We start from the raw sequence: 20,532 nt of genomic DNA, 5'->3' as shown, positions 1-20,532 counted from the left end.
GCTTCATTAAAAGCAAACCCCTGCTAGATGCAGGTTAAAAAACATCTGCTGTGAAACCTTCCGATTGCATAAAACAGTTTTAATTTCACTTGTGAGCTTATTCAAGGAAGAGCTTACAGCCCTCCTTGCATCTTGCCTGGCTGTTTTACCCTCTATCACCAAAGGAAGGTGAAGGACTCGTTGGAGGGTTGCAACTTGATGCCATCATCTTCCTAAGATCCAAAAGCATCTACATGGCACAAGATGCAATTTGGATCCACATAAAAGCAGGGAAAAAAGAGTGTTTTCTAAGAGTTTAAAGGAGAGATCTAGAAACTTGCAGAAAATTCCAAGGAATGTCTGAATGAAATCATCATTACAGTGGTTCCTGTGAATTTACAAATAAGCCAGAGCAGCAATTCATTGGAAAGCGAGAGAGGCTCTGCTAACAAGGCTATCAACTTTCTGTGGGAGAAAAGTGGATATCAAGAAGAAAAAATCGCTACAAGGTTGGAGAAGTCCTACCGACAAGCACCGACGGATCTGTTCTCGCTTAAGACTAATCTGGCTTGGGTACTGCTTTTTCCTCTTCAGCCTAATCCTGGAACAAAAACTATTTACCTGGCTTTCTCCAAGCTTCAGGAGGTGCCTTTTGCAAGCTGGGAGTGTGAGCAGGTGTTTTTTATTTGCTTGCCCTGACCACAAAAGACACCCTGGAGGAAAACCCGCAGGGGAGCCCTTTTTCTGGGTTGTTTTCTCTCATGACACTCCTTCCTCATTAGCTCCTTCAGGTGGGTGCGCACAACCGACACGGAGCTGAGCCGGGGTTCAGCCTGGGATTGTCAACCCGCTCGGGTTGCTAACGGCTGCTTGCTGGCAAAATGATGGAAGAAATCTCCATAATGGTGGCATACGACGCCCATGTTTTTAGCCAGCTGTACGAGGAAGACTTTCTGGCCAACCTGGTGGCAGGCAGCAAACCCAAATCCGTGGTAGGTGTTGCCTTTGCTCCTTTGCCAACAATGTTTGGTCTGTGCTCTTTCCAGTAGTTCAATCCTTCTGCTGAAAGCTATTGTTTATTTCCTCTTTTTATTTCTTTTCCAGAAATTTGTTTTCTTGCTTCAAAAAATTAAAATAACTGTTTATTTCGGGAGGGAGAAGATTATTCAAGTAGTGTGTTTCTGGGCTACGAAGTTTAGAAGAAGGTTGTTTGCTTGGTAGGATAACAGCGAAAAGAACATTTTTTGAAATAATGATTAAACGGAAAAATGATTGAACTTATCCAACAGTGGAATCGGCACTGAATGCTGTAAACATAGTGATGTGTTTTAGCACAACATTAAAGGTTCGGGCCGGGTGCTCGGTGTGCGCCCAGGGGATGGGGTGGAGGTCACTCACCAGTAAAACTTAGAGGTTCTGTCTCTTGTTTGGAAACAGTGATTTAACGCTTTTACGTCTTTTGGAATCAGCATCAGTACCTGCAAAACTTTTTTAGTTAAACTGCTGCTTCCTTTTTCCCCATAAATAATGTATTTCTGAATGTAGATGACGTGTATAGCGCGGTCATCTTCCCCCCTCGAGGAGATCCCAGCACTTGCAGGGAGCGGTGTTCCAGTCTGGTTCTGGCTCTGAAGTTTGCTGCTGCGGTTCATCTTTGGTCTCAGGTTCTACAGATGGGCCCACGTTGGGTCAATCCACCCAGAATCAGTCCAAAGAAGGCTTTGAAAATATAAGTGAATGTGTAGGCATTGAGCGTAACTTAGAAAGCAGAGACGGTTGAAATTTCAGTCAGAATGCGAATCAGCTCATTATTTAGGGACCCACGGAGGGTTTGTGTTTGCGGGCTGTGTTCGTGGCTGTATCCAGGCGGTTCGCTACGCTGTGACAAAGGATGAATTTGCCTTTTCACCATCTCGTGTAAAACCTCTCTGAGCTCGTTCCTTGCTTGGGTTTTCCTGCCTGTCCGTGCTCGGGAAATCTCTGGTGCGTGAACTCCTCTCCTGCCTCTCCCATAGACCTCTGGCTCGGAACCGGAGTTCTGCCCAGCCCCTTGCGTTGTGATGCCTTTTTCCGTATCCAGCCTCCTCTCGGCTGGGATTTACACAGCCCATCAAATCATTAGCGAGGAGCTATGGACATCCAGCCTAGATTGGACTGGTTAATTAGGGTGGCCGTGTTGGAGCCTGGGCTCCAGAGGGCTTAACCGGCATGTTAGGGGCCGCGTGGTTTTCCATGCTGGTTATTTTCAGCACATAGTAATCCTGAATTCCTTGTCCAGCCACAACTTCTCTGTTTCTGCTTTAGCCAGTTGCTACAGCAGCGTTTATGATGTTTGCTGGAGCAGTCCCTCTCCTTCAGACCAGTCCCCGGGTTGCGGTGGGATTGGGAGGAGCGAGGTGCTGGTGGAGCAGGTCCCTGCTGGCAGCTGGGAAGAGGCTTCTCTGGGTTTCTCCGAGCAAACGGTGACGGTGAGGCTTCCTGGGTGCCTCTGTCCTGACCTCCTTACGCGTTCTGCAGCCGCTACTGCAGGTGTTTAAATCAAAATCCTCACGATAAGAAAGCATCTCATGGATGGCTTACTGTGTAATTTAAATCTTTGAGAAGTGCTGCTCGGATGGGCTCGGTGGTGGCCTCTGAAGTTTTGGAGAAAAGCGATGGGCATCGTATTATGCATCTCTAGACCCCTCCAGGTCAGCTGCGAGTGACAGCGGAGAGAGTAAGAGCCACTGCCTTACAGCTCCGCCTGAGCTTTGCCACTCTGAAAATACGATGAAATAACAAATATTTCTCTATGAAGTAACTACTTACCTCGTAGTAAACAGAGATCCGTGCATGGAGCAGCCGTGGGAGGGAACAGCATCATTATTACTATTATTTACAAGATCTTAGCGACTGACTTTTGTGTAAGCACATGCTCTTACTGACTCTTGTTTTTTCTCCTGAATCAGTTAATGTGTTTCAGTGCTTTACGTACCAGTAAATAAGTTAAGAAATGTGGTTTCTGCAGGGTTAACACAGGAAGTACTTAACTCCTCTTTTAAATGGTTTTGAAGGATGTTAACTAAGTAAATAATGGTGCAGAGAACCTGAGGAGGTTTAAGATGAAACTCAACAGGATTATCATGGGATTAGGTGGTGTGTGGGAGCCCGCACTACGGAGGGGTGGGACCTGCTGACTCAAAAGGTTTCTTTCGATTCTCTGCTGCTACGTTCAATCGCGGGACAAGCTGCCAGCTGGGAGAAGTTGGGGCAAATCCTGTTGACTCTGTCCCGGTCACTTTACCGGATTGCGCAAAGGTGTGTACTGTACACAAATCGGTGTTCTGCGGAAGGAATTTGCAGAGTTTTTGTTTATTCTGAGAGCTCGTGTTACCAGCACAGGTATTATTGCAATCTGGGATTCATCCGTTTGTTTGCAAAACCCAGGGATCGTTTCTTGTTAAAGGAGTTTCCTCTGCTTGCGGAGAAAAGTTTAAAGAAGTGTTCTTTAAAGGCTTTCGTCCTGTTTTGCAGTGTGGATGCCAGGACGGCTTTGTTGTACTTCCAGAAATCTCGCAACCAGTAGCTCGTTATAGCTCGTGCAGTAGGTCAGGGCGCGCGGGAGCCTCTCGTTCCCATGCGAGATGGCGAAAGGTTCATACCGAAACCAACCCAGGCCTGGGTGATCGCTGCCGTGGGTTGCTTGTGCTTCAGGCCAGCCCTGCGTGACCTTCTGGCACATCCAGTGCCATGTGATTTAATGAGGAAATTCAGATTTGTCTACTGTTTCTTAGGTCCCGTCCACTCGAGTCCTATTTTCAATGAAAAATGTGAATTAGTCAGTGGAAAGCGTAGCAGTGTTTTTGTTAGCAGTGCTTCGATGCACATCACCACCAGATGACAAAATAGGATGTAGATGATCCGGGATAAGGCTTTGTTAAATGAGCTCCGGAGCAACCCTGTACGATAGCAGTCCTCCAGCGTATCTTTTAATAGGTTAGTCATGTTGCAGTGTGACCATGACACACGGCTGTTTTGCTGTGTCTCGCTTTCAAGATCTGGAGTTATTCTGAAATGCCTTTGCGCAGGCGTGCAAAACAGCCTATAAAAGCCGACTGCTGTGAGGTTTGTGCAGGAATTGAGTAGCTTTACTCCAGGGAATTTCAATTCTTCACCTCTCTGCAGAAAATATGGGCCCAGGGGGTGATGAAAATAGTGTAGTGAGTGAAATAATCCTCTTAATACAGAGCTGAAGGACATTCTTCTGGAAAGCTTCATTGTATTTTCATTTGCCTGCCTGCCTTGTGTTTAGTGCTCTGTTCCAGGGGAATTATCAGCCATTCCATAGAAATAATTTGTGGCTGCGCACCAACAGGCTCTGCCATGTGATGGTTTCTAGGCTCTCAGTTTCCCATCGAAGCCCAACTGAGCAGGTTCAAAGTGGATGGATGAACTTCAAGGCGGGGTGAAAACCAGGGTGGCGTGGCAGGAGCCTGGGGCGCAGTGGTCGGTGGGCTGAAGCAGCTGGCTGGACTGTTAGACATCTTCAGGACGCACCTTGCTTTTCGGGTGGCAAAAACTTGGCTTTCAGGTCACACAAACTCAGGGGTGAGTGGGGAAGGCAAGTGTGTTTGGAGCAACCTGAGCAGGGGTGGGCTGAGAGGAACCTCCTGAGGTCCAGTGAAGGCAAACCCCTGGGTAGGACAACTCCATTGTTTGTGCAGGCTGAGGACCAAATGTCTGGATAGCATCAGTGCAAGAAGGGCGTTGGGAGTTGTGGAGGGTGACACCATGAGTGAGGTCACTGCCCCCGCGGTGACAGAGGTTCGCTGTGCACGGGGCGGCGCTACCCGAGGCTGTCAGGTGAAATGGTTATCTGCTTCCCCCCAGCAGACAGCTGAGCAGCGTGCTCTGGCTTTGAAGCTGTCCTTGCGTGAGCAGGAGGCTGGTCTGTGCGCCCTGGAGAGCCCTTCCAGTCTCATTTTTCCTATGAGTCTCCAGTTCTGTCTTGTGCAGCACCTTGCAGTGAGGAGGAGCCGGCAGCATTTGAGCTTTTGAAGACCATCTTTCCCTGGGTGGCATTTCTGCTGATGTGCTGCTGCTGTTGCTGCTGCCAAAGGAGGAATCAGGGACTTCAGGTGGTTGCTGTTAGGAGAACTGGCCCTTTCCAGCAGATATAATTCTTGTTCTCAACGTTCCGTTCCCAAAAGAAGGATGGCTCCCACTCCCAGGATCTCTCTAGGAGCTGTCTCGCTTCCAGCCCTTCCCTCTCGGTGGGGCAGGAGCAGCCAGAGTCTGCCCCGATCCTCTCACCTTGCCTTTGGAGCAGCAGATACTTTCTTGTATGTCTGTACAACAAATAAAAGAACAAATTTTATTTGTCAAACAGGTGATTCAGAAAACCAAAAGCTCTAATAGTTCTTGTCTTTCTCTCCCCTTGCTTGCTCAAGTCTCATGTCTTTTGCGATCTCAAGACACAGCCACTCTTTCTTTAACCCTTTGGATTTTGAACAGCTCTGTGTGTTCCAGTCACACCCACCATCGGTGCGGTTACGTGAGCTTTCCTGCACTTTCTTTTACCGGTGCAGATCTTCAGCCTCCCGAAAAATAAAACGACCCGTGTTTGTATGGCATAGTAAGACTAATGTGAAATATTACCTGAATTTTTGTTTGTATGGATTCCACATTTTTATTCTGCTTTAAGGAAACAGCCTTACAATGTTGTCTTCTTCCCCTGAAACTCATCAAGATTTGAAATCGATAAGGGAACTGCTGTTATAAAGTTAATTAAATGGACCATCATATCAGGCTTTAGTTTGCGTAGTAACTCTTATTTTAGATTTGAGGGTGTAATGTATTTGAATATCAGTTTGGTTGCAATTTGTTAAAACTAAACACGTTAAATAAAATCTTTTCCTTCCTTGGATTTCCCGTGTTTTAAAGTCTTGGAGGTCCAGCCTATATAGGAAAACTGGCGCAGGTTCTGCAGCGCCAGCACGAAGCCCCCATCTGCCCGCTGTCGTAAAGCCGTTCTCAGAGGCCAGAGAGGAGGTGGTTTCCCTGCAGTGGATGAGCTCCTGCTCCCTCCTGCTGCGGAGAACAGACTTGGTCACTGGTCTAATAAAACTCGAGAGTGCTCATTTAACATATACAAATCTAGCCCTGAACGTGGAGCTTGTAAACGGCGGAGAAGCGTGTTTTATTTGACAGTCACGTGTAAGTGGCGTATAATTTTGACTCTTGTTCGTGCTTATTTTACCTTCCTCACTCGTTTGTTGTTAAATAGGAAAATGAATAATTGGTACTAAAATGCCTTGGGGTGTTTATTTTTATATAGCACCCCGTTTGTTTGCTGCTGTTCTGAACCTTTGACGCGCAGCACGTTTTGGCTGCTCTCGGTCATTAATGGGGAGCAGAAACCGCCAAAAGAGAAAGCGTAGCCTCTGGTGTCGGGGCGGAAGGCAGGCGGGAGGGCACGGGGGTCGGCTCCCCACTGTGTGAGAAGCCATCAGGTGCTGCTGGGGTGCTCCCAGCCCTGGGCTTTGGGGTTGCGTCGCTGCACATCACTCAGATGGTCTCTGTTAAGCGCTCTGTGCTGCTGCCCGGCTCTGACAGTGTCGCTGCGTAGCCCACACTTGGCATCGAGGCCCAATTGCGTGTAAATGAGAGGTGGTTTGTCCCACCCGTGGGTTCCCAGAGGTTAAGGCTAGGCAAGCCTTCATCCTTCGATCACCTAAGTTTCATCTCCTTCATCCAACTTCATTCCAGGAGCATTTCTTGAAAATTAAAAGCTCTGCTAACTGCTCTTCTGGAAAAGCATCCCACTCTCGTTTGTGTAGGGAGGTGGGAAAGGTGTCGTTTGCCATGGTAATCTGTTAATCTCTTGCTGTTCAAAATACACGTCTACCTTCTCATTTAGATTCTCCCTGGTTTCAGCTTCCCCCTTGGGCTCTGACGTGCCTTTTGTGCCAGACTACAGCGCTCTGTGACATTACTTATTTTAGCCCCATGAAGGTACTTACGTGCTGTGACCGACTCGGCTGCCTGAGCTCTCTGTGCAAAGCGAGGAGCTGGAGCTCCTCAGCCTCCTGCTGCGAGGCGTTTACACCCAGCAGGAAGCAGTTCAGTGCCTCTGCTCCACATCCTCTTCGTTCTGTTTCTTCTCGCAGCTGCAGCTCTCGGGACCAGATGCAATATTCCAGTGCTGGCCTCCACAGTGATCCAGGGTTAAAACTTCCATAGTCATCTTGCTTTGTGCTGCCCTTGTGCACCCCGGGGCTCCTGTTAGACGGAGTTAAGTTTCTTTCACTGCAAAACGGGTCTGTTACTGCCTCCCCTCCATACCCCAGTGTTCGTTCCCAGCCCCACGCGGCGATGTGCAGCCTCGGGAGCCCTCGTGCTGATGCAGCTGCTCGTGGGGCTGGGTTAGGAATGCTGCTGGTACCATTAAAAGAAAAATTAAACTAGCTTGGGTTTGAAGGATTATTTTGGTCCACTTGCCATCGAGCGTAGAGGAGAAAGGGAGAGGGCTGTGGGAAAAGAGCGGCGTCTTGCCCAGCCGATGGCAGGCTGCTTTCACAGCGTGTGCCTCCTGCTCCCCCATGCTCTCTTCTTCTCAGAGAGCAGAAAAGTTTCCAAGCTTTTGGAGTAGTCCGAATGGTGTTTACTTGTGACTTTATGGGGTTCAACCCCAGCTGGAGGTGTGCGCCGTGCTCTAATCAAGCCATGCGTACACTTGGTCTGGAGTCGGCACAGTGGTGTGTCCGTTTGTGTCAGCTCTTTTCAGGAATTCAAACCCACGGGTGCAGTTTTCTGGTCCTTCTTCCTGTTCTTTACGGCTCTTTCTACGCATGCATCATCTGCAGATTTTATTAATGGGGCTGTATTTTTCACTTCCAGGCTGCTGATGTAATGTTTGCGAGTGCCAGGCCTTTTACGCGTCCCATAAGACCCTCTAGGATGTCATTAACCTAAGATGAAAAATGTCATTGAATAATGATTTCCTTTGCCAATGGCTTTTGACCCATTTCCTTGGCATTTTAATTCATGCTTTATGGCCCTCAGATACTCTGCTGAGGCGTTGGTTTGGGGGTTTCTAAATACATCTGTCGTGTGGTAATGAATCCGGTGCTAGAGAAGACCGTCATAACTGTGAAGTTGCTCTAATCAGCCAAACCTGTAGATAAAGAATCAAATGGCACAGTCTATAAAATCCCATTGGTGTGGAGCCAGTTACATCGCCACACTGGTTATCAGCCGGATCCTTATCAGCTCAGCAGAGCGCGTGCGTGGGTTCCTGGGTTCCAGCTCACCTACCAAAGTCATCCAGATGGTTTCGTTTGTGGTTCTTAAACACTGGTGGTACAGAGTTTTCTTCTAGACCGAGCGTGTCTCTTCTATATTCAAGGATTGACTAAAAATGAACATTGGTGAACCGGAGGTCCCATCCGCTGCTTCTGCTGGTAGTTCTGCTCGGCGTAAAAGCCTGCAGCCTGCGCTGCAGCGGAGCCGTGTTCTGGGCAATTCGGAGGCATCTGACTCGGGCGTGTTTTCAAGCTCTAATTCCGAATATGTACAAACAGGCTGTGAAATACTCTTGTTTTCAGTGTGCTCTGGAGTGAAGTACAGCTTAATGAAACTCAAGAAAGAATTTAAACATTTTTTTCTTCCACGGTTAGTTTGAGTTGTTGTTTTATTTATCCCTAGTTAATGAACTCTCTTATTTTCCATTTATTTTCTCTTTTCTTCATGTTCGAAAGCCTTGCTTTTTGCTGTCCTTTTATTGTCGTTGGATCAAGAGGTAATTGTTTCAGCAATGTATCAAGTAGACGTTTCATAAATTAGAACAGAGTCTTTCGATTAAGCATTGCAAAGCGGAACATTTCAGTATTTTGGGGCTTTCTTGTTTCTTCTTAAACAGAATTCTGGGGAAATGGAGTATTTCTGGATGTTTGAGAAACTCTTTGGCCGTTTCTGTCTTTGTTGCAAGCCCATTTGGGAGAAGAAATTTGAAATCAGTTTCTAGACATTATTGGTTCATGAGATCTTTAGCTTTAATGACCTTGGACATCTTGGGTGTCAGCATGAACCTTTGCCGTAAAAGAAGAGAGGGTGATGACTTGGTAAGGCCATATTTCGACATATAAATGCAGACATGGTTGAAGTAGAATAGAGCAGCGTTTAAGTCCTTTCTCCACAGGTGAAGTTGGTCAGGTGAGATTGATAGAGCCCTTCCAGTCTGCTGGGTACAGCAGTCATCACGTTAAAATGAGAAGGTGCAGTGGGTCAGATGGAAGATCTGAAGCTCCTGAACTCTAAGCCTTCAGCTTTCTTACTTCACTTGTCTTTTCTTGCAGATGGCCATTAATGTAATGCATTACACCTCGGTAAAGCTATATACAAACCTAAAAGCTTTGTGTGTGCTTTTAGGAGCCAGATGTCTCTGCTAATTTCAGCTGGCTTCCTTTTCCACAAGGAGTGGCTGTTCTCCCTCTGTGGGAGCTCATTCTCCTGTGGAGCTCCCTTCGGCAGCAGCAGCTCAGCTCTTTCCAGGCGACGTTGGCAGCATGGCTGCGTCTCACCTTCTGCCTTCAGCACCCCGTGCCTGACGCAAACATCTTGCTTTTGTCAGTGCTGAAGAGGCCTTTGGGATTTTCCCTGCTGGATGATAAAGCAGCGGGTCTCGAGTTCATTTGTTGCTGACAAGCCTCAGCAAGACAGAATGGATGAGCATAGGGGGGGTGGCAAACGCAGCCACTGCGGAGGTGGAGCCAGAGCTGGGGCAGTGGAAGCAGCAGAAAGGTTAAACCCCCCCAAAAGCAGCCCCGTCTGGACAGGACTGTGAATCAGTACAGCAGTGTTGTACCTTCTGGGGCTGCCGAGCAGTGCCGCTGCGCGTTCCCACCCCAGGGATGCTTGCCAGGAGCTGCTGACACGCTGTTCATCGTGCTTTGAAACGGTCCTGGCCTCCAGTTGCCAGCCAACATCACGCCGAGGCGTTCAGCGGGCACCACAGAGGCGGAAAGGTGCAAATGTGGCGAAACCTGAAGCCTCGTTAAAGGCATTGAGGAAACCTTCTCAGCAGATGAAGGATTAGAGGGATAACGGAGCAGGGCATTGCACTAAAATGCTGAGCTCTGCTTCTGATACCCTGGGAGCTGGACGCTTTCCCACTTGTATTTTCAAAATCCTGATCATTTAATGTGTCATTTCAAAGCATTCATTTTAGGGTTTTAGCAGTATATTGATGGAGCTGGGCAAGCAGAACGAAGGGGAGGCTTTTGAGATGATGCCTAGAAGTTGTGTTAGTTGCTGAAATAGAGATAAAAGTATTTGGTCTAACAGAGGGGACTGCTGAGCCTTGAATGCATGTGTTTGGTGGTTCATCTGCAGTGTAGAACAGGTGAGTGTTTTCTGCTAGCGGAATAATGCTCTAACAAGTAATTGCTCTTGGTAAGTTGTGAGTTTGAAATGTTTATAAAAGTAATGCAAGGTGTTTTAGTGCCACCACCTATCAGAGAACCTTGCCTGTGATTTTATATAGATTTGCAAATCTAAACAGTGACAGCATTACAGTTTTCTTAATGCTGCGATGAAGAACTGATTGTGAGTAACATTAACACGTAGAACACGTGCTCAAAGAGGACCATGAGGGTCTTTACTGATGAATAGGCTCACCTGGGTGTAGGATTCAGGGTGGCGATCTCGCACCCACTCTCTCAGGACGCAGAATTGGTTCTCGCCTCGTGGCAGGAGCCAGGCCACGGTGTGGGAACACAGCAGAGCCGGGACAGAGAGCCGGCGTCACCTTAAAGCCCATCCAGTTCCCTGGATTTTTCCCACCTCCCACTAGATCTGGTTGGTCAAAGCCCCATCCAGCCTGGCCTTGATCACCAGCTACTCTTTTGTAGCAGAGGTCTCTTTGTTCAGGTGTTCTTACATTATGTCAGATAATAAAAACAACCTCTACGCAGGTATCTTCCATCTAGAATGTTTCGAATACTGGTATCCTTAACTGCAGTATTCCTGCTGACCAGAGCCAGTTTAAATGCAAAATGGGTGCTTGCTGACAAAGTGGATGTAGCTGTTCCCTTTCACGAGGTGCATCTCGATATTAAAGCCCTTATCTGTACGCAGGAGGAAGAGCGTTTTGTCAGGGCGAGCTGCTAGACATCAGCTGCAAGGGAATAAAATAATCACCCACTTCCAAGCGCTGCTTTTAAGCCGCTCAGGGCGTCTCTTTCTTGCTAAAACGAATAGAGTTAAAGCGGATAATAAGCCCTCCGCATCTCAAAATGAAAATGAATTTTTGAATGCTAAAAACGACGGTGCGGATGAGACAAGGAGCGCTTTGAGGAGCCTCTGCCCCAGGGCGAAGCGTCGACTGGGTGTTTTTAGTGCAGGTTCCCCTGCCTCTCAAACACAAGCAGTCGCGCAGAAGTACATGCTGGTGTTTAGAGCTACAGTCCAGGGAATCTGGATTTCCTTCTCCTTTCCTGCGCCGCCGCTGGGTTGCTGCAGAGTGAGGCTCGCGGGATGCCTCTCGGTCCGAACCGACTCCTGTAACGCAGTTAACTGCATTGCTAACTGAGCCGAACCAAGCCGAGCTCGAAACAGAAGGGCTGTGGAGAAATAATGTGTTACGCCAGGTTCAAATGAGTGGAAATATGTTGTACAGATTAAACAAGAGGATCAGGTGTTGGAAGTCCCCCAGCATCCCTGGCTGGGGCTCCGCCACCGCAGATGCTGCAGGTCCTCGGTGTGTTTTGCTGCCTGTGGTCGCTGTCGGTCCTCGCCCAGAACTGGTGTGGGGTCGCCAGCAGACAGCACAGCCTTCTCGTTGGAGGGACACGTGTCCCCCACCTCAGTCTTGAAACACCAGGCAGATTCACTGCTAGTGAAATTGAGAAGTAACTCACCTGCTTCAGAAGATGGGAAAAGAAAGCATTACATGTTTTGTTAATTGGCTTTTTTCCTTTTTTTTTCATTCCACATTGAGGTGAGAACCAGAGAGGAAAACACTAAGAGTGCAGAAATCACAGAATATTGGTAACGTAGTTACTGTGATGGGACAATATATATTTTTGAAACGTTTATGCGGTGCTAGATAGAGAAAAGAAGAGGGAAAGAGATCCTCTTCTCGGTCTGGTGTTGTGCTGGTGCTGGAAATGAGAACCCAGGTAATAGGATTTTACCGTCTGACTCAGCCTCTGTCTGTCTTCAGTATGTTCAGGAAATCACTTTACATCTCTGCTTCCATTTCCTTGGCTGCTAAATGAGCAGAATAGCAACTACATCTTCCGAGTGCCTGTGCTTCATTAAAGCGATAAAGCATTTTGGGGGCAGGAGCCACGGATATGTGATTTATCCATCCAGCAGAGTCAGGTAGAACGGTCTGTAAACAGCTCCAGGAACGGCAGAATGAGGGAGAGGTCCCGTGCAGCCGAGCAGGTGCCGGTGCCTGGCGCGCCGCCGGAGCGCAGCATCGCGGGAGAGGGTGAGGCGGATCCTGGCAGCCCCGTCTGAACAGCGGAGCAGCTAAAACCAAAGTATTTGTGTGTCTCAGCTGCCACGCGTCACCTGGCTGCAGCGAGTCCTTCGAGCTCTCAGTGCACCAGCCTGGGGGGTCCTTAAGAAGATTTTGCTTGCTCAGCTCTTCACTGTGGAAGTTTTTTTATTGAGATACTCTGTGTGGCTTTTTCGCTATGTACGACTCGTTGTGATGTGAGTCTGTGCTTGGACACAATAAAATAAAATGAGTAAAGGAGATAAGATACTGAGATAAACAGATAAGCAATGTTTATAAACGATGGGTGTCCTTAAATTTGATAACCATCGGTTCTAGCCGCTATACCCTATGGTGCTCAAGAAAGAAGAAATCAATACTGCAGAGGCTTTTTATGAGCGCAGGGGCGATCTGTGAAGGCTGAGGCATAGCTACGACCGTGCGCTTATCTGAGGGCGTAGGGAGCAGTCCCTTGTCGAATTCATTAACTGTTTCAGGGAATTAAATTGGGGAATATGGAAATGGGCTTGTGAGTTGGTTTTTTCCCCGTTTATCAGTGTATCCGCCAGAAGAAGGAAGTGCTGTAATAAATCATCAAACTCCTGTGAGTAAATGGGGCTGAATAGACACTAGCAGTGAGGCACAGTCCCTGCCAAAGCAGGGCACACCTGCTCGAGTTTATAGTTTATGGGGTAAATGGATTAGTACGGGCTGGTTTTCCAGTAGGAATTTCTCTCCCCGCTCCGACCCTTAAGATAGACTCTCACTGCGGTTAAGTTCTACTGTACAGTTAAGGCGAGGTTGTAGCACACATGGTTGCTCACATGCATCAGTCACGATGCAAAGTCCTCTTTTGGGGAGCACGACAGCCGTTTTCCCTGTCACAACGTCCTCCCTTACACCCTGATGCTCGCCCCTCTCGTGACTTGGTCCCCGTTTCAGGTACTGCTTGCTGCTGACCTTGGTAAGAAGGCATTGCCGTGCTGTTCGCTTGCTGGAGAGCGTACCGTGTTAGGTATTGCTCTCCAGGCTTCCTCCTGTAGCCACTGGAGAGCACAGGGCACCTGCGTGTGCTCCTGCTCAGCCGTGGACTGCGATTCAGGAAAGTAAAGGAGAGCATATTGGTAAGAATGGGTTGGTGGGAATTTTCCAGGCATTAAGAAATGGTTGTGAATTGTCAGCGAGTGAAAACAGGGCTTGTGAAGACAGTGGAGAGAGCAGAGTTAGACGAAGCGAAGGGAGACTCTCGTTCTCCCTGCGCATCCTGTGCTTTGGATGTGATCTGTTCAGATTAGTTCGTGCTGTTGTTGGGGCAGCTGAGTAAGTGCCAAATAGACTCTGTGCAAGTTCATTTCTGCCTCAGTGCTGCGTTTTTAGTGCTCTCTGCGCACTGCGCTTTGCAGATCGTGGGGTTCTGCCTGAACCTCCCGGAGGCCTCCGCTGCGACACAGAGCTCTTGCTTTGTCCCTTCCTGTACTGAGGAGGAAGGAGGTGTTGGGCTGCAAAAGAACAGAGGGGAAACAGCACCAAAACTGCGTGGAAATGTGTGTCTCTGCTTCTTGGCAGTGTTTTTTTGCACTAAGGCGAGGTGACAGTAGCGTGTCCTCCCAGCCGGAGTCAGATAGAGGCGATGGAGATAGGCAAGAGGAGCAGACCTGAGCATTGCAGAGGCAGGAGAGGCGTATTGTTGCGAGTCGGGATGGTGCGTGGCATCAGGGATCCCCGGCTGCCGGAAAATGCTCCGACACTTAGCAGGGTTGGATTCTTGTTGTCCTACAGTGCGGACAGGGTGACGCTGCCGAAGGTTTCCAGAGAGATGGAAATGCAGAGCACAGTGGGCTCAGTTAATGGGAAAACAAAGCAGAGGGCCTTCATGCTTTGTTTAAAAAACAGAAGTGTCCTTTGTGTCCCCCGTTTTAAGTTGAGGCTGCAGTGTCCCAGAGATGAAGCTGTCTGGACCGCGACCTTTCTGCAGGGTTGTTTGCTGCCTGTGATTCCTGCGGCTGGAAAGGAGCACTGCACCCACTCCACCTCTGCCTGCGAGGAGTCTGATCCACCCTCCGTGAGGGTGTTGGTCACAACCTATACCTGAGACGTTAATGCACTTTCAGTGATAAAATAATTACTCTGATCTCCCCTGGGGAATTGTCCGGTCCTTCTGTACGCGTGCTCCTTCTAATCTCACTTGTAACAGTTGAATCATCCCTATCAAAGCACATTTTCCTGTTCTCTCACTCCTCTCCCTCACTCCTTTCTTGCTTCTTGTTACTCTTATTAAGATGCGTCTATGTGACTCTTATTTTCCTTTAAATATTTGGATAATTAACAGCAGTGTGCCCAGAAAGCTGTGTGTCCGTGTGAGCTGTACTGATGTTTGACGTGACTCGCTGAGTAGCGAAGAAGAGGCCATGGGGAGCGGCTTTGTTGAGCAGCAGCTTTCCAGCACTTCCTTGGCTTCCTGTTTGCAAGGAGAGCTTTCAGACAGCCTTCCCGGTGTTTCTCTGATCTTTAAATGAATGTTTTCCAAATGTGTTCCGCAGGTGCCGACAAAAAAGCTGAAGAAATATGAGAGAGAGTACCAAACAATGCGGGAGAGTCAGCTGCAGCAGGAAGATCCCATGGACAGATACAAGGTACGGGAGATGCTCTCTGGGCACGTGTTATTGGCTGAATCCCGTGGGAGTGACACAGCTCCAGGGGTTCAGAGGGGTGCGTGTCCCACACTCGCCTCTGGGATGTGCTGGCACAGACCTTAGGGAGGTCGAGTGGCAGGAGAAACATCCCCTTTCTTGAACAAGCACTTTGAACACTTGGAGTTAGTGGGGTTTTTTTTCCCAGTAGTATTTCAATCACAATTTGTAACTCTCGAGACGCCTGCGAGTAGCCACGTATAATGTGTTTCTTCTTTCAGTTTATATGTTTGTAGGTCACTCTCCTGCTGTTGCGCTTTTACGGGAGATCTTCATGAGACGCAGGAACAAAGGGTGATTCTCAGCTACAGACACAGAAAGGAGAAAATACACATTGTTCTAGCACGAGCTGTGTGCAGTGGCATCCACAGAGACTTTGGGAAGATGAACTCTTCCTTGACTGACACGATCCTTGTTATTCATCTCTGTTTATACCGAGTTTTTGTTACTATGCTGCCTAGTACCGTGGGACCCGCGGCTCTCCTGGGGTCCCAACGTACTGCTGCAATAAAATTAATAGTAATAAATATCCTGCCTTAAAGCAGCAGGAAACAAAGGTTCAGTTATTAATATGATAGCTTGATAGGTCACCAGAAAAGAGCAGTTTTTTAACTTTGGATTAGTATCACATATCTTTCCAATGTATTTGCTTTTATTGTCACTGCTACGTCCTGCTGCCACAGACTGGTGTGTGACGGAGGCTCTGCCTCCGGGCGTGTACTGCCCTTAGCGTTCAGGATCCATTTGTTGCTTACCCTGCTTTGAAAAATTCAGTTTTATTCAGGTGAAGCACTCTACTGCCCACTGCCCCGATTACCTGGGGCGGACGTTGCTTACATAAACCTGTACTGTTAACCCGCTGATCTTCATTGTGCCTTAACGCGTTCAGTGACATCGCAGTTGGTACAGAGTCTGCCAGGAGAGCGGAGGGGAACAGCCGGGCAGGGGGCAACGAGTTTGTGTGACCGTAGGGGAAAACCAGCGCGTGAAAATCTGTAGAGACAGACTGTGCTGGGATTCATAAATGTGACAAGATAGACTTACAGGTATGGACACGGTACAACCGATTTCTGCTATTTTAAGAGTTTACCTGTGGAAAATTGTTTTGGGTGTAGTTCTTTTGATGCCAAAGGGTGTTGATGTTATTGTTTGTGAGAGCTGGGGCTGCTGTTGCAGGTGAGAGCCAGTAGTGAGTATGACCTAGGATTTTCCAGTGGTTCACTCGTACTGTGGAATTAAAATAATACTTAGAAAACAAATAAGCCTTCATTAAAGCTCTGTAGAGGCAGATTAACTAGTTAATCTTGGGCGATGGACAGTGAAGAACATTATCCCCAAGCTGCAAATGAGAAAGGGACTGTCTGGACGCTGTTTGTGAGTCACTGTCACAGTCAGGATCGCAGCCCGAGTTTTGGCTCGCACTTTTGCAACTCACAGTGTGATTCTTTTATTAAGCCGGTTTGGGTCTGATCCTCTTAGCGATGCCGTGATTAGAGAGCCCCTGTAACTGGTTAGCTGCACATGAAGTTCAAAGCCTGGATGCATTCTTGAGCTGGTGGGTGTGATGGAGCGCATCTTGTGAGTGCCCTCTGTTCCTGTCTGGCTTGTTTGATTTTGTTAGTGTGTCAGGCTGAGGTTGGTAGGAATCAACACGTCAGGAGTGTTAACAAAGGGCAGCAAAAAGCACAAACGGTGGATCCTGGCTGGCAGAAAGTGGGGCGCCAGCATCGCTGGTCCCTTCAGTGCTCGCTCTGCAGCCCCTGCTTTCGGCACTGCATCTCCCTGTGGCAGCAGCCGGGCTGGGACAGGGCTCGCTCCGTGCTGCAGCAAAGCCAGCGATGCTCTGAGCCCCACGGCCTCCTGCGCTCTCTGTGTGGGCTGCGCCCTGGAGCCCCGCAGCGATGAATTTTTACAGTTTCTCTTCCCAGAACAAAATGAGGTTTTGGTTTACTGCCCGGGAAGGGGAGGTTTCTTGGATGGAATCGTTGGAGTGGAGATCCCTGCACAATATTCCTCTTCTAGGTCAAGGAGAAAACAAGCTTTCACTCTGTCGGTAGTTTCTCATTATATTTGTTAGCGTTGTTTGCAGCGTGTTAGAGCTTTTATTGCCAGTGGCTGTTTGTCAGGCGCAGAGCCAGTGGCCCATGCAGGGTGCTCCTCCGGTCCCACCAACCCCGACGGCTCCACCGCCCCCGGAAGGGCTGGTTGTGCGATGCCTGCCAGGAACCAGTCACGTTTTCTTGACAGGTTAAATTCACGTGCTGCAAAAAGCTCTTACGTGCCACGGGAGTTCCTGCCCAGCTCGCGTGTCACGTGTTGATTGTGGTCTGACTTGCCAAAAGAACAGTATTGAAGAGCGACAGTGTTTCTGGTGTTTGTTTCCTTCTGTATCTACAGGTATTACTTAGGAAAAGTGTATTTTTTTAGACACCTTTTCACTTTATTTTCCATTGCTTATAACAAATTATCACTCACATGTTTGCCAGATATTTATTTTTGCACCTTTTAAAAATCTATGTTCTAAATGGCTCTTTGGCACCAAATTTCATGATTTTGGTTAAAATAAATTATGAAGGCAGGAAGAAAAAGTGAGCTGCATGTGCAGAAATAGAGCAATATAGGTCAGATGGATATTTTTCTATACATTATGGGCTTTTTTCTGTGTCTGAGAACGTCTCATGTAACAGAGTTTTGGTTGACTTGATGAGAAATTGCCAGAATTGGGCTTGGGTTGTCTGGATTTAAAATAAAGAGGATACAGCCATGCCGAGAAGGGCTGGAGTTTCAGGAGCAGACCCTGCTTGTGCACACAGTTCTGTTCTGAGGGTGGAAATGCCTTTCCTCTGTGGACTTTGTTGTGCAACAGAGAAGTTGTCTCTCTGAATAAATGTGTTATTTGGATGTTACAGCCTTTTGCGTCTTTGAAGGGGAAGCAAAAATGAATATATTGGTCATTTTTATTGAGAGCCACAGTAGCTGAATGGTAACAGAAAAGCTCAAGGTAGTTCCCTCTTGACTGTTTGTGGTGGGGCACTTTGGGGAATGCTTCTTCAGAGTCAATAAGGAGAAACACGAACCACCTCTGGGAGCCCCCGTGCTGCTTCCCGTGAGAGCTTTTCCTGGGTAGTTTGCTGTAAAAGCTGTTTGGGTTTCTAGATGGAGGCTCGCAGGGTTTTCCTCCAGAGCTCCTCCGCAACCAAGAGCCCTTTCCAAGTGCTTACAAAGACTCCTCTTTGCTCGCATCCAGAAAAGTGAATTGTCACCCGTGTCCTGTTCCACCATTGAGGATCTGTTCATTCCCAAAGGTCTGGGGTTTGGGTGTTTGCTCATCAGAAAACGTGACAGTGAATTGCACAATGAGGTTTGTGACTCGTTACACCTCACTTGAGTCGTGGCACAGAGAGGATGCATCATCACCACTAATCTTGTCAGGAATTGAAGGGAGCGGAGGGTGGAGTTGAGCCTCTCAGTCTTCCTGAGCCGAGGCTTGCCTGCCACTTTGAAATTCACCACCTTCTTTCCATCTGGTGTGTGATGGAAGCTGGATTATATCCTCTTTAGAACTCGGAACCAAAAACCCACTGAAAAATCAGTGAGATTCGTTTGGTTTTTTGCGTTTTTTTTGGTTTTTTTTTTTTGCTGTCTTTGTTGGTATTAAAGACCATTTTATATCCTCTTTTCACTGTCTTGACACCAATGGTTGAGAGCAGTATTTGGTCTGTGCCCTTACAGGAGGTAAGTTTCTTTGTGTCTGTGTGTATCGGCGCTGTTTGTCCCTCTTGGAAATGCAGTATCCTCCTTGTAAACGCTAACCAGAGTTCACCAGCTGCCATTTGTACCTGGAAGGAGGAATCTGGGGAGGAGGAATCTCTTATTCTACTGATGGTAGAAACTGAGCGATGCCAAGGAGGAGGAGATGGTTGTCATAGTCAGTGAATCGTTAGCGGTGTGTGGAGGGAAGGCAGGAAGCTGTTTTTGCCAAGGACACCCAGCAGGTCTGGCGGGTTGGCTTATGCCAGGTTACAAAACGCTGCCTGCGCTGCGAGCCCTCTGGAAGGAGCCAGCTCCGTCTGTGGAGCTTTATGCCATCGCCAATGGTACTTTATAAACCCTTATAAATATGTCAGAGTCTTTGCAAACAGTTCGCTAAGTGTCAAAAGTGCTCTTTGCTATTTTTGTCTTTGCTGTGTAACGTTAAGTTTTATTTAGACATAAGCAGATTAGGAGGTTCCTCCTGAGGAAGGAGGAACTTTTTCACTGCTAGATCTGGGGGGAGGAGCTGGAAAAGACAACCCATCTAACCGCGCAGACTGCCCTGCGTGGAGGAGGAGTAGAGGTGCCCCATGGGACACTGCCAGCTGGAAATTAGAAGTATGGGGAACGAGATAAAATCGTCTCTTAGCTATTGACTGGCTGCCCAAGGTAAGAGATCTTTACCTTACTAAAACTGGGCCGTGTAAATTCTAGTTGAAGAGGAGGATAGCGCATTTCCAACCACGTAGCTTGCTTACCCACTTGTCTGCCAACGCCAAGCAGGAACTTTGAACTTCACGTCGTGCGGCTTGCTTTGCAGACACCGAAGCTTTTGGCAAAAGCATAGCAAAAATGTTAAAGCAAACTTCTTTCTGGGTTACTTTGTGGAAGTCTTAAGAATCTGCTGATTTCTCTGTCTAAGCAACATCCCTATGAGGAGGTATTGGTGCTGCAGCACCTGCAGCAACACCGTCCTGACCTGGCCCCGGTTTTTAGGTGAACCCAAGCTACATTCTGACAACAGCTTGCTGGCAGAGCTGTGTCTATAAAAATCAATGTTTTCAGGATGGTCTCAATGAAATACAGAAATAGAGATGCATTAGAACCTCTAAAAATAATAATAATAATAATAATTATTATTATTATTGACTGCAGTTTGGTTTTACACTTTATTGTTTCTGTTATCCTTACAGAAGAATTTTACTTCTAAAAATTCCTTGTCTCGAACAGAATGCAGTGCAATTAAGATAAAAAAAATCTTTCAGCAGTGGTCACTTTAACTGCGTTAAAACGAAAGTATTTTGCTTACAGTTTCTGTGACAAAACAAGTTATTTGAAGTACAGCCCTTTGGAAAGGAAACAGACTTACTTTCCTGTCCAGGGCAGTGCATGGCCTGGTTGCACAATGGGGTCACACGGAGGAGAGAGTGTTTGCAGAGGTTCTTCCTGCTGCAGAGGAAGCTCCCACACAGACGAGACTGTTTTTAGCATCCCTTTAGAGCTGTAGTAGTTCTTTTCTTTTTGTTTAAGATGAGTGTGCAAGATCTTCTTGCAACAGAAATGAAAATTGCAGTTTCATGGTGGTGAGTTTGGAACAAAAAACATACCTGGGCGTAGCTGGGGAGG

General features: G+C 47.7%; 1 protein-coding gene across 11 annotated transcripts in view; it reads left to right on the top strand.

Moving 5' to 3' along the window:
• The window catches only part of RABGAP1L (RAB GTPase activating protein 1 like), a 223,838-nt gene that overhangs the window by 190,137 nt on the left and 13,169 nt on the right, over nt 1–20,532 (top strand). For 7 of the 11 annotated variants that reach the window (XM_054073605.1, XM_054073608.1, XM_054073607.1 and 4 more), the window contains one exon: nt 15,004–15,096. In XM_054073605.1, the coding sequence (XP_053929580.1) occupies nt 15,004–15,096 (93 nt within the window). Of the gene's footprint in view, nt 1–715; nt 972–15,003; nt 15,097–15,374; nt 17,292–18,834; nt 18,889–20,532 lie in introns of those variants that run through there. The other 4 variants (XM_054073610.1, XM_054073603.1, XM_054073606.1 and 1 more) reach the window with 4 other exon arrangements.

Source organism: Cuculus canorus, chromosome 8 (genome assembly GCF_017976375.1).
Source record: "Cuculus canorus isolate bCucCan1 chromosome 8, bCucCan1.pri, whole genome shotgun sequence".
In the NCBI taxonomy this organism is placed as follows: Eukaryota; Metazoa; Chordata; class Aves; order Cuculiformes; family Cuculidae; genus Cuculus; species Cuculus canorus.
This window is presented reverse-complemented; position numbering and strand designations above follow the sequence as displayed.